The sequence below is a fragment of the Ochotona curzoniae genome, unplaced genomic scaffold, assembly GCF_017591425.1.
Source record: "Ochotona curzoniae isolate NIBS_2020 unplaced genomic scaffold, NIBS_Ocur_1.0 contig_64, whole genome shotgun sequence".
NCBI classification, from domain to species: Eukaryota; Metazoa; Chordata; class Mammalia; order Lagomorpha; family Ochotonidae; genus Ochotona; species Ochotona curzoniae.
The window spans coordinates 9,212,070-9,225,568 of record NW_024466502.1 but is presented as its reverse complement, the minus strand read 5'-3'; the positions used below and the strand labels follow the sequence as shown (position 1 = coordinate 9,225,568).

General features: G+C 41.7%; 1 protein-coding gene across 1 annotated transcript in view; it reads left to right on the top strand.

Moving 5' to 3' along the window:
- Window positions 1-13,499, top strand: part of UBAC2 (UBA domain containing 2) — a 153,489-nt gene that overhangs the window by 16,303 nt on the left and 123,687 nt on the right. The window contains exons 3-5 of the mRNA XM_040991542.1: window positions 6,092-6,219; window positions 8,263-8,382; window positions 9,041-9,150. Of these exons, the coding sequence (XP_040847476.1) occupies window positions 6,092-6,219; window positions 8,263-8,382; window positions 9,041-9,150 (358 nt within the window). The remainder of the gene's footprint in view (window positions 1-6,091; window positions 6,220-8,262; window positions 8,383-9,040; window positions 9,151-13,499) is intronic.

Below are 13,499 nucleotides of genomic sequence, written 5' to 3'. Positions count from 1 at the left end.
GTCGTGGGCAGAGGAGGTAGCAAGTGTAATGGCCCTGTGCTGGTGGTAGTGCTAGGAGCCAAGTTGGGCACATAAAGTCCTCTTTAGTTGAAAAGTGCTCAGTGAGTAGCGGTGAGGGTAGATCACGTACCCTCCTCACTGCGCAGCAGCTGTTATGCCTTGTGAATTGACTGGGAAACAAACCAAAAAAACAAACAACAATAACAACAAAAGTGGTTTCACAGAGTAGGTAGATAATCAGGATGAGAATAAGGTTACCTAGTACATTTTAGTCCTGTTACTGGTGTACTGAGTGATGCTGATTGACTTGCTCAGCATTTCCAAGATAAACTTGATTTGGTCGTGACACATGGTTATGCTCTGAGTGTCTGCAGGATGTTGGCTCTAAGACCCCGTACAATGCCAGAATCCTTTGGATAGGATGATTTTGTGCTTGCCTATATCCCAGGCGTATCTGTCTGCCCTTAGGCTTTAAGTCAGCTCTCTGTAGATGCTTTGTAAATAGTTGTTATAGTATGTTGGTTAGGGTATAACAAGGGAAAAGTCTGCATGTTCAGTACTGTGCTTCCCTTTCCATCCATGGTTGTTAAATCCTTGGCTAGAGAACCCACTGATGTCTGGGGCTCACTGTATTATTCATGTTATATAATGCTGGATTTAATTGGGTAGTGTTTTGATGAGCACTTTATTTCTGTGTTCATCAGGATATGGACTGTGTGTGTTTTTCTTTTAGTATTTCTGGTTTTAGTAACAGTGTACTGTTGGCTTCATTGAAATAGTTGGGAAGTGTTTCTTGGTGAGTCTGTGTGAAATTGTTCTTCGTTTCTCTTTAAATGTTGGTGGAATTCTTTAGGGAATCTTTCAGGCTTGGAATTTTCTTTGTTGGAAGGCATTGAACTATGAATATGTGAGTGCAGGGTCCCAAGGTCTTGGACAATCCTTTACCACCTTCCAAGGCCACAAACAGTGAGCTGGATGGAAGTGGAGCAGCAGGGATATGAACTGGCAGTGCCCGAATGGGATCCGGTGCAAGCAAGGTGAGGACCTCAGCCACTAGGCTCCAACCCCACTAAACTTATTCTTAATATTATTCTTTTTTAAAAATAAATATTTTAGTCATGCTAGGAAGTAAGACAATTTTAGCTAGTTTTGAAGTTATTTCTATTGAAAGAGTGACAAAAAGGGAGAGATAGAAGAACTTGGACTCCACTGGATCACTCACCAGCTGGGCTAGATGGAAACTAGGAGCCTAGAGCTCTGTCTGGATCTCTTATGTAAGTTGTAGGTCCCTAAGCATCCTATGTTTTCTCAGGTATGTTAGCAGAGAGCTGTATTGAAAGTGGAGCAACTAGGACTTGAACCAGTGCTCTGATGCTGGCATTGCTGGTGGCAGTTTGACCTGCTGTACCACAAAATCAGCCTTGGGCCCAGCACAGTAGCCAAGTGACTCAAGTCCTCGCCTTGCACGTGCTGGGATCTCATATAGTCACTAGTTCTAATTCCTGGAAGTCCCACCTCTCATCCAGCTCCCTGCCTGTGGCCTGGGAAAGCAGTTGAGGACGGCTCAGAGCCTTGGGACCCTGTACCTGCTTGGGAGACCTGAAAGAGGCTCCTAACTCCTGGCTTCGGATTGGCACAGCTTCGGCCATTGCGGCTGCTTGGGGATGAATCAACTGACAGAAGATCTTCCTCTCTGTCTCTCCTCTTGGTATACCTGACTTTCCAATAAAAATAAAAAATTATATTTAAAAAGAAAAATAAGCTCTGTATTGTGATGATTTTTAAGTGTACAGCCCAGTGGTATCCACAGAATACTCCCAGTGTCCTTCCAGAGCCTTTGGCTTGTGTAGTGATATCTCCTCCTTCATTTTTGATTTTTTTTTAATTTATGTTTGGTCTACTCCAATGTTTGTTTAAGGGGGGTTTTTTTTTGTTTGTTTTTTAAGATTTCTTTATTTTTGTTGGAAAGGCAGATTTACAGAGAGAAGGAGAGATAGAAAGATCTATCCACTGATTCACTCCCCAAATGACCACCATGGCTGAAGCTGAGCTGATTCGAAGCTAGGAGCCAGAAGTTTCTTCTGGATTTCCTACACTAGTGTAGGGTCCCAAGGCTTTGGGCCATCCTCCCTTGCTTTCCCAGGCCACAGGCAGTGAACTGATGGGAAGTAGAGCAACTGGGACATTAACCTGCACCCATGGGGGATCCTTGGGCTTGGAGGTTTAAGATAAGCCAGTTGAGCAATGCGCTGGCCCCTTAAATATTTATTTCTCAGGCCCGGCGTGGTAGCTTGGCATTTAAGGTCTTTGCCTTACACGCACCAGGATTTCATATGCGCACCGGTTCATGCCTCGGCAGTCCCACTTCCCATCTAGCACCTTGCCTGTGGCCTGGGAAAGCAGTAGAGGATGGCTCAAAGCATTGGGATCCTGTACCTGTGTAGAAGACCCAGAAGAGACTCGTGGATCCTGGCTTTGAGTCTGCACAGCTCCAGCCATTGTGGCTGCTTGGGGAGTGAATCATCAGACAGAAGATCTTCCTCTGTCTCTCCTCCTCTCTATATGTCTGACTTTGCAATAAAAAAAATCTTTAAAAAAATGTCCTTACTTGTCTGAAAGGCAGAATCACAAGTGAGCGAGTGAGAAAGGCACACTCACAGATTTCAACCTTCACTCTCCAAGTGAGCTCTGCAACTGTGCTGTGTTAGGCCATTGCCAGCAGGCTGGAACCTCGTCTTGGTCTCCTGTATGAGAGGCAGGGACTCAAATCCTTGAGCAATCATGGCTGTTTTTTAGGTGCCTTAGCTGGGAGCTTGACCAGAAGCGTAGCCAGGACATGAGCTGGTGTTCCAATATGGCATGCTCCCATATGGCATGTTGTAGACACTAGCTTAGCATGCTGTGTCACAATGCCAGCCCCTCTTCTTCATTCATTTCTTTATAAAGATCGATTTATTTATTTGAAAGAGTTACAGAGAAATTGTCACACACTTGCAGATGAGAGAGAGAGAGAGAAAGAGAGAGATAGATAGAGAATATAAATCTTCCAGTTGCTGCTTTACTTCCTGATGCCTGCAGTAACATGGGAGGGAGGGAAGGACAGAGGGAAAGAAGGAAGAGAGGGAAGCAGGGAGAGCAGGGAGAGGAGGAAGGCGGGAGGGAGGGAGAGACAGGCAGACTACGACTTTATCTTCTGCTTCACTCGCCCAAATGGCTGCAGTAGCAAGGGCTGGTCAGGCCAAAGCCAAAAAGTAGGAGCTCCATCAAGGTCTTCCATGTGTGCAGGGGTTCAAGTATACCAGGTCATCTGCTTTCTTTGGGGCATTAGGGAACTGGATTGGCAGTGGAGCCTGTGGGATGCTGGCATTGCAGGCTGCAAGGTAACCAGCTGACCCCTATTTAAGTATTTTTTGGGGCCCGGCACAATGGCGCAGTGGTTAAGGTCCTCGCCTTGCACACCCGGGATCCCATATGGGCGCCGGTTCTAATCCCGGCGGCCCTGCTTCCCATCCAGCTCCCTGCCTGTGGCCTGGGAAAGCAGTCGAGGAGGGCCGAAAGCTTTTAGACCCATCTGTCTGATGATTCACCTGGAGGAGGCTCCTGGCTTCGGACCAGCATGGCATCTGCCGTTGCGCTCACTTGGGGAGTGAATCATCAGACGGAAGATCTTCCTCTCTGTCTCCTCCTCTCTGTATATCCGCCTTTCCAATAAAAATAAAATAAATCTTTAAAGTATTTTTTGACCATCTGACTTTGTCCTCAGTGGCTGTATACTAAGGACAGGAAAATAACAAACCTTTAAACACTTTCACAGATGTGTTAAACAGTGTGTGTAATATGATATTGATAGTATAACATTAAAGCTATTGTATAGACTCTAGGAAAAGCACCAAGGTAAATGGTAATATTTAAGTAGAAAAAACAATAACAGACCTTAAGGAAAAATACCTGTGGTGGTCAATTGTTAAATTTGAAATGGAAATATCATTATGAGTCATGATTTCAAAAATGTCAGAACTGAGAAGCTGTGACACTCAGAACTACACATCTGGTGTCCAGATTTGGTTTCTGAAGCTGATTTCCTACCAGGGCCACTGTGAGCAGTGCTAGGTGGGGCATGGAGATGGCAGGTGAGCCAGGGATGTGCTGAGAGAGGATGGGTGTATGGGGTGGGCAGAGCAAGGTCCTGGTGGGCCGCAGTTAAAGGGATCCCGATGGGATGGTTGGAGCACTTAAAAAAAAAACAGAAAAAAAAAAAAAAAAAGAACGCAGGTCTAAATGATTATGACACACTGAATTAGTTAAAGGCCGTGAGGACAGATTGGTACCCAAATAGGAGAACAAACACAAGAATGAAAGTAATGGTGGAATGATCCGAATCACCCTGTGTAGCCCCAGTATAGCAGGCGGAGATCTTCAGTGAAGCCAAAACCACACTTTTTTCTAAGTGTGACGCATTTCCCAATAGGAGGATGAGACAAAAAAAAAAAAAAAAATGACAGAAAGGGCAGGGCTTTATGTTTTAGAATAAGCTTTAAAAACAACCTAGGTATCCTCTTCTCTCATGGAAACTTCATTTGGCTTTTGCAAATAAACCTACTGGTGGTATGTGAGTTCCCAGGGCTGGCGTTTTGGAACCAGGAGCATGGTACAGTTGTTCTAATGTACATTGCAGTGGGCTTCCTGGAGGTGGAGTCCCTTTCTGGATCCCCTGTGCTGTGCACGCTTCACATCACCCTCAGGGCAGCTCTGAGCATTTAAGACTCAAGGTTCTTCAAATGGTCATGGAAAATGAGGTACAAGATAAGTTTATTTGGGAAGCCCAGTAGGGAAAGGACAGGCCACCCAGATGTCACACAGAAGGAAATCGTCCTGGATAAGGAAAAGCTGACATTCTGTTTTTGGGAAAAAATGGAAAACCTGGAAGTGGGATTGGTATGGTGTGGTGGTGTGTGGTGCAGTGAGTCGTGCTCACTGTGGGAGTCCGGCAGTCCTGTGCCGCTCCAGCTCCCTGCTGATGGCCTAAGGGCTTGGGGCCCTGTGAGCCAGGTGAAAGACCTGAATGGGGCTCCGGGTTCCTGGTTTCTGCCTGGCCGCCAAACCCTTCCTGGTCCTTGTGGCCACTGGGGCATGAACCAGAGGATGGAAGATCTCTCTCCCACTCTCCTGGCTCTTTGAGACAAATAAAATAAATATTTTTTTAGAGAGTTATTTATTTTATTTGAAAGGCAGACTTTTGAAGAGGAGAGAGGGTGAGAAAGAGAAAAAAATCTTCTACCCATTGGTTCACTCCCCAAATGGCCACAATGGCCAGAATTGAGCTATTCCAAACTTGGGAAACAGGAGCTTCTTCCAAATTTCCCACATGGGTGCACGGTCTCAAGGCTTTCGGCCACCTGCTGCTTTCCCAGACCACAAGCAGGGAGCTGGATGAGAAGTTGGCAGCCGGGACAGGAACTGGTGCTGATTTGGGATGCCGGCACCACATGTGGAGGATTAGCCTAAAGTGAAAAGCTGAAACAAAATGCAATTTGCTTCTTTCTGTTTGCATCAAGAGTGGGGAAAAGTTTTATGCTGTTTCTAGAATATTCCAGATATGGTGGATAGTATCCTGGTCTCGTCCTGTCAGGCAGATGGTTGCATGAGGGAGCAGTGGCCTGTGTGGAGCTGCTCTGAGTGCCAGGCCTAGGGCACATGGGCAGTCATGGAGCACCGACTTGGCAGGGGCACCTCTCAAGGCCATGGCGTTAGCATTGTCAATCCATGTAATTTTTTTTCTTGAACATACTTGTGTGTGTGGGTCTCCTGCACACTCAAGCTGGCTAGGGGATCCTCTCAAGTGATGCAGTTTTGTGGAAGTTACTGGATGTGGTCTTTTCTCAGAGCCACCTGACCCTGAGTCCCCTGCAGGAAATCCACTGTCTTGGGGTCTCTTGCTCTTCTGGTTCTGCAGGTGGATGTTTTGAAAAAATGATAGTAAGTTTCTGACCGATGTCTGCATTCTGACTGAGAGGTAAATTCTCTCACTTTTCACCCATGAGCTGCTTAGAGTCTAGGAACAGTCCTGACAAGGGTTCCTTTTTCCTTGCAGACAGGGCACCTCTGTCCAAGAGCCTCCTGCTGGTCCCCAGTGCCCTGTCCCTTCTGCTGGCTCTGCTGCTGCCTCACTGCCAGAAGTTCTTTGTCTATGACCTCCAGGCCGTCAAGAACGACTTCCAGGTGAGTTCAGCCTCCTCAACCTGCCTCTGCTCCCTTTATTCTAGATTACCCTCTTTTTCTGGCCAAATAGTCATCTTGTAAAGCCCCTGGTGTCTTAAAAAGCACTCTTTGTCAGAGAATAAATTTTCCAGTATATTGGATTGATATTTTTAGCCATGCAGATTGTAATGAAACACTTGGCACATCTGTTTCCTTTTCACTCTTTATTCATGAAAATGAGATTTGTAATTGCAAGAACATTTTTATGTAATGTTAAATCTTTTTTTAGGAGAAGTATGCATACTTAACATTTACAAAAGAGTCTCAGCTAGAATATTTGATTAGATAATCTAAGGTCTTTGAGCTGGAACGGATTTGAATTTATGATTATTTTTAGAGTAGTGGTTAAGCCAGGTAGGAAATTGTTTTTTTGAGTTTTTGCTGTGGGGAAGAAAGCCTGGTGCTGTCAAGATGACCTCACTGACTGTGCTGGAGCCAGTCGGGTGGTCCCTGCCCACTCCGCTGTGCTGGAGCTAGTCGGGCGCTCCCTGCCCACTCCGCTCTGCTGGGGCTAGTCGAGTGGTCTCTGCCCACTCTGCTGTGCTGGAGCTAGTCGGGTGGTCCCTGCCCACTCTGCTGGGTAGCTGCCACCCAGTCTGTGTCCAGTGCTTGATTAGAGTCCTAATGCATTCATCCCGGTTTTGGGCACTGACCTCTTCATAGTGACGTGATCAATGCCGTTGCCAGGTTTGGCTTCCCCCCATCCTTGAGAAGGTCTTTTGGGGACCGTGCCGCTGCTCTCTCTCAGGATTACACTACAACTTGTGTTATTTCAGTTTGTATAATTCAGTGACTCTCAACCATGGCAGCATGTCATAATCATTTAAAAAAGAGATAAGTTACTGTGTTTTGTATATTTGTGAATTCCTTAAAACATTTTATTAATATAAGAGCAATCTAAAATATTTCATTATGTGTGATTTTAAAAATATTTTTGTATAAAATATTTATAATTCTGTTTTCCATGAGCTTTGAGTTCCCACATATATCTCTCTGTGTGTGTGTACATATATAATATATGTACACATATTTACATGCACCCAGGATCACCCAAAGTCTAATGGCAGCAAGCTGGACATTGGTCCGTTTTGTTTTTTTTAAGATTTATTTATTTATTTTGAAAGTTATAGATAGAACTGGAGCGAGAAATCTTCTATCCACTGCTTTACTCTTCAGATGGCCACATGAGTCGATGAGCAGGATGTGGTCCACACATATGATGGAATGTTATTCAGCCATAAAAGAGTCTGAGATTCTGATACATATTTCAGTGTGAACCTTGAAAGCATTGTGCAAACGGAAATAAGCCAGAATGAAAGGACCAGTATTGTGTGAGCCCACTTAAAGGAGACATATAAACAAATTCAGATGTGTAGTAGACTAGTGCTGACTAGAGGTCCAAGGGAGACAAAATGTGGAATTAGGGAGTTAATATTTGTTTTACAAACCTCATCAGTTAACTATGAAGGGACAGGTACCAGTCCGAAGGTACAACTGGTTAATCTTCCACCTGCAAGCACTGGCATCCCATATGGGTGCTGGTTTATATCTCACATGCTCTGCTTGCAATCAGCTTGGAGGATGCCCCAAGGCCTTGGGGCCCTGTACCGAAGTGGGAGACCTGGAGGAGGATCCTTGGTCCTGGCTTTAGATCGGCTCAGCTCCAGCTTTGTGGTCATTTGGAGAGTGAACCGATAGATGGAAGAACTTTTTCTCTGTCTCTCCTTCTCTTTGTAAATCTGTCTTTGCAATAAAAATAAATAAATCTTTTAAAAAATCAAGCCCTTTTAAGTGCTCTTTGTTTTATTGGTAAAAAAGAATTTTAGAAGTATTGAACTTGTGTCTTAGAGAAGACACAGGTTTTGTTTTTCTTGTATATATTCTTCATAATTTTGTTTAGAGCATAAAAAAAGAAGTAGTATAAAGTGAACATTGTAAATTTGCTCAGGAAGAGCTCTTAACATAGATCACTTGTAGTTATTGTTCCTTTTTTTCTCCACCTAGATCTGGAGGTTGGTTTGTGGAAGAATAATTTGCCTTGATCTGAAAGACACTTTTTGCAGTAGCTTACTTATTTATAATTTTAGAATATTTGAAAGAAGATATGGAAGCAGAAAATTTGCAGTAAGTTTTTCTGTATTTTGCCTTTACTACTTAGGTTAATAGAAAAAATAGATTTTTTTTCTCTTGATTACATAAGTTTTATTTTATTAAACTTACTGATTATTTGTAATTATCTTTTCAGTTGCATGGTCCTGTATCTGATTTACAGTGTGGCTATTAATTAATTTAAAAATGTAATTTATTAGCATAATAAATAATGACAATAATTATAAGTAATATTAGATTAAGTAGTTAATAAAAGTTTTAACTAGAACTTACATTTTAATACAATTCTGTTCATTTATTTTGCTTCATGGCTTAAGTATTACTTGTTGAGAATATTTCTTGCCATAATGCCATCTCTTTGACATAGAGCAATTACAGAAGGTAATGCATTTGGACAATGTGATTTTGCTCCCTGATTTTGAGAAGTTGTTCTAATAAAAATTCAGACAAGTAACATGAGAATGCTTCAGGAACTTCATGGGAAAATAGAGTTAAAAAAAATTTATTCTGGTGGAAAAACTTTATAGACACATCTGCAGTTTTTCATTATATGAAATTTGTGTGAACTTTTTTTGAAGGAAAAAGCATTCCTAGACTGGTTCTAACTGGAAAAGGAGTGGTTTGTCTTTAGGAGGTTCATCTCAATACATTTTTTCCTGTTTTATCTTTTCAGTCCTTTTTGCTGGGTTCCTGGGTTTTGTCAGCCTTGTTTGACCTTATTCTTGTGGAAGCTATGCAGTATTCATTTGGTATCACTGCAGCCAGTAATTTGCCTTCTGGATTGTAAGTAGTTTTGAAGATTGACTTAATTCAAAACCCTTAGATGTAATTGAAAGCGTTCATGTACATTAAAGGCAATCAAAGAATGTTTTAAAACTTTAGATGCAGTAAATTGGTTTTATGTGTGAAAAATCCAGCGTATGATTAACATTTTTATTATGTTGTTAAAACAGCGGGCTTTGTGTTAATGCTTTTGCTAGCTTTGGTTCTCCATGTTTTAGAGAGACTTCAACAGATTTCTTATTTAAGTCCTCAAAATGGAATTCATATTGTATTAAGAGTAAAATTTTGACTTTGTAATTTTATGAACAACTAAGCACAATGATTAGGACAAAGTAAATTTGTTTGAAATCAAGTTTCTGAAGAATTTTTGAAAACTTTTTTTAAATTATTTGTTCAAAATTTTGTGTGTTTGAAAGGTAAAAAGTCAGAGAGAGAGAACAGATGTTCCCATCTGCCAGACCATTCCCCGGATGTCTGTTGTTGCTTGGCGAGCCAGCAGGGGGCTGGGAGCCAGGAACTCTGTGCAGATCTCCCAGGCGGTGGCAGGAACAGCATCAACCTGAGCTGGCACCCCAGGGTTGGCACTGGTGGAAGCTGCGGTCCACAGTGGAGGCAGGGACAGACCCAAGCCCTATGATAGAGGATATGGTGTTGTAACTGTGAGGCCAACAGTCTGTTGCAGGACTTTTTGTTTTGTTTTTGAAGCTGATGCTGTTTATAAACCTCCATCAAAGATAAAACACAACCAGTATGTAGGTTCTAGCTTTGTAGTCGACCTGACTCAGCTCAGTGGCCAGGTTGACTCAAGAGCATATATATTTCCTATTGTGTTGGTCTGCTTTAAAAACATACAGCTTGAATATTAGAATTTGAAGTAACTAATATGTAGGGGGAGAGTTGTTAGCAGATATGAATGGCCTTACAGCATCTCTGAATTAAGTATATGAGACCATCACTGGAAAATGAAACAGTATGAAATATTCTGTCTCATTTCCCAGTTATGTACCTTGAGCCTTAAAATTCTGTAACTTGAACCTCAAGAAAAATTTTAAGTGTATGTGGCTGTTACTTTTGTTATTTTTTTGAAGACTGTTCGGCTAATGTGTTTTTCTTGATTTAAATTTACTTTGCCTAGTTTAGAAGCACATTTGATGTTGCAGAGTGGGTATTTGGTCTCGTATGTGGCCTGCTGGGTTGGATACTCACAGCCTGTATTACATTGCCTTGGCTGAAGTCTAGGCTTCATTCCCAACTCCAGCTTCCTGCTGATGTGCTCAGGTGAAGTGCAGGTAGTTGGGTCTCTGCTGCTCGTATGGGGCCTCTGGATTGAGTTCCCAACTCCCGGCACTGGCTATTGTGAACCTTTGAGAAGTAGACCAGCAGATGGGAGCGCTCTGTTGACCTACCTTTCAAATAGATAAGTATAAATAACTAGCATTCTAATAGCTTTCTGACTTACATTGATGCTATTTACAGTGTTGTCCATAATAGGATTTGCCAAATCGCAGTTAATACAGATATCCATAAATTCCAACCTTTAACTATTTCATTAATGTACTATTATAAATATTATTTGCGTGAAAATGCTGAAGTTCTATGATACAATTGTCAGGCAATTTTTGTTGAGTTCCACAGGTTGGGACTGTCATTACACTGAGAAGTTTGACTCTTGTGCTGTTGTGGAAAGCAGTGTAGTTGTCAGGAGTGATTCCAAGATGATTCAGAAAGCACAGCCTTGTTAAATCAGTTTTTCCTGAAACTTGTTCAGCCAGGACAGTCTGTTTTGGTTCTCAGTAAGTTCTGTTGTGTTTTAGAAGCGCCTTTGTGCGTGTTGTCTGTGTTCGAGTACATGTGGGGGATGGGTAAGCAACATGGTTTTTGCTCCTTATTTGTGTTGTCCTCCAGTCTGGTGACATATTTTTCTACTATACAGAGTAGAATATAGTAAAACTTACACATTAATATATTTTATTATTGAATCGTATCAAATGATATACAGAAGGGGATTAATACATGTTTGATTTTCATGGGAATATTTTTACCTGAAGTAAAATAATTTTACCTAGGGAATCATTTACCTATGGAAATCTTGGTAACAAGAGTTGGAAACTTGCATAAATTCAAAACTTACAGCATTCCCGTTGAGAACCAATATGAATGTGAATTCATCTGTTCTCTGAGAATGTATCTCTTTCTTTGCAAATCACAGAATGTGAGAATGAGTGTTTAAAATCTTTCTTAAACATAGACTTCTTAGACTATAAATCTTTATCGTAGCAAATAAGCTTTGAATTGTTAAAATACATCTTTTTTATTTTTTGCAGTTTGCAAATGTTTCAGAAGTTCAAGAATAATCTTTCTTTTAGACACTGTTTTAAATTTTACAGTGTTTTTTATGTAAGATCTATTTATCTTTCCCATTAATGCCAAATTTGTCTGCATTCTTTTTTTTTAAACCACTCTTCACTTTCTACCTATTGTGCTCCTTCTTCACCCCCCCACCAATAAAGATCTTCTTAAGGTCCCTACTAACCACCTGGTTTCTAAAGCCACACATTACCTGGTTTGATCTTTCCCTGGCCTACCAAGTGCTCGTTACTTTTCCTTATTGCAGGAGGCTACCAGCTGCCTTGAGCCCGGAGTACCCGCTCTCTGTTTTCGTCCTCAATTCCTATTCTGCTGCTCCCAAGCCTACACCCAGTGGTTTATTGGAACCATTTTGTCCGCTGCCATAACTTCAAATGTATCTGTTGTTTATTTCCAAGCTCTTTACTTCCAGCCCCTGTTACTCCCTGATCTTTCCAGAGTCTTACTTCTTAATGACATCTAGAAAAGAATGTTTTCTTTTCTAATGACACAAAGAAAATTCAGAAGTTTTTGTGTGTTGTGGGCTCCTTTCTCTCTCCTTTCTTCCCCTCCTCCCTCTGTCCCACATATTTTAGTCCGTGGCATTTCCATATGCTTAGTCATCTGACCTGGAAACCTTTTCCTTCTTTTGTCAATGGTGCAAGCCACGTAATGTTAATTCAAAGTTAACTTTTTCCTTCTTTACTTCTGTTATTATCCTAGTTTGAAATTTGAGTTTTTTCTTTGTTCATTTTGCAGTCATTCTCTGGCTAGTCTCCTGTCAGTTTCAAAGCGTTTTGTGCAGTGTTGTTTTGCTAAGATCCAGGTTTGATGGTGATACCAGTCCTCATGTGAAAACCTTTATATCGTTCTTTCCTTCACGCCAAAGGTCAGACTCCTGCTGCCTGCCTTGTGTCCCTGCTGCGGCACCTGTGTGCCGGCTGCACTCAGCGGTCTGGAATTGCAGGAATGGCCTGGCCTTTACATCATCCACACCCGACTGGATAGCCCAGCTGTACCCCTTAATGCTCCTGTGGGATCTTGAGCAAGTTACTTCTCTGAAGTTCTGTGTCCTGAATTCTGTTTGTAGATGACCCCTGTGAGCCCACTGAGGTCAATGCTAGGATCTTGGCAGCAGCGCCCTCTTCCCCACAGGATGCTGGCTTTCTTCTTTCTTTCCAAACCCAGCAGTCTAACCAACATCCAGTCTTGCAGGCCTCTTCTCCATTGTCCTCCAGGTTTCTCAGCATGCTTTGTATTTGCATTCTTGTGCTTGCTTGGCTGGTTTCTGCGCTCGGCTCCCGTGCTCTCTCTCTTTCTCTTCCCCTCTCCCCCTTTAGCAGGGTTGATTGTCCTTTTATATGTTAACCATGTTTACTAGTATCCCTGTTAGTATTTATTAATTGCATTGCCACTATTATTATGGGTGCTTTCTGCACCTCCCTCTTTGAGAGAGAACCAAGTTTTATATTATGTATATGTTGCTATATACTTAATAATTTGGCCTTGATTATAGTGTAAGCTCAATCAGACTGTAAGGTAAGGTCATTGGACCATATGTAGACTTGTTCCGTTTTTTCAAGTGCTTTGCAGAGAACCTAAGACAGTCATTGCTGTTACTTAAATTCAAAAAATATAACCATCAGGATTTGAAAGTAAAGATAGCTCTATTATTGAAAACTACATATATTAAGTACTTCTAGTAATTCATACCTGTTACATATTTGTCCTATTATTTTGTTATTTGCATATGAATATTATATAATTTTCCAGAATCAACCTCACTATTTGCCACCCTCCCCCCAGTACTGTGGAATTTTGAATTTTTACCAGTCAGGTTAAAATATGTCTCATTACAGTGCTAGATAATTTTCTGATAAAACTTGTAGATTATAATTTTATTGTTAGAACTATGACATAAGTTTTTGCTTTGAGGCTTTGTTTTATTCTTTGTAATCCCACAGATAACTCCTCTTAATAAGAAAGACAATTACGTGCAGTTT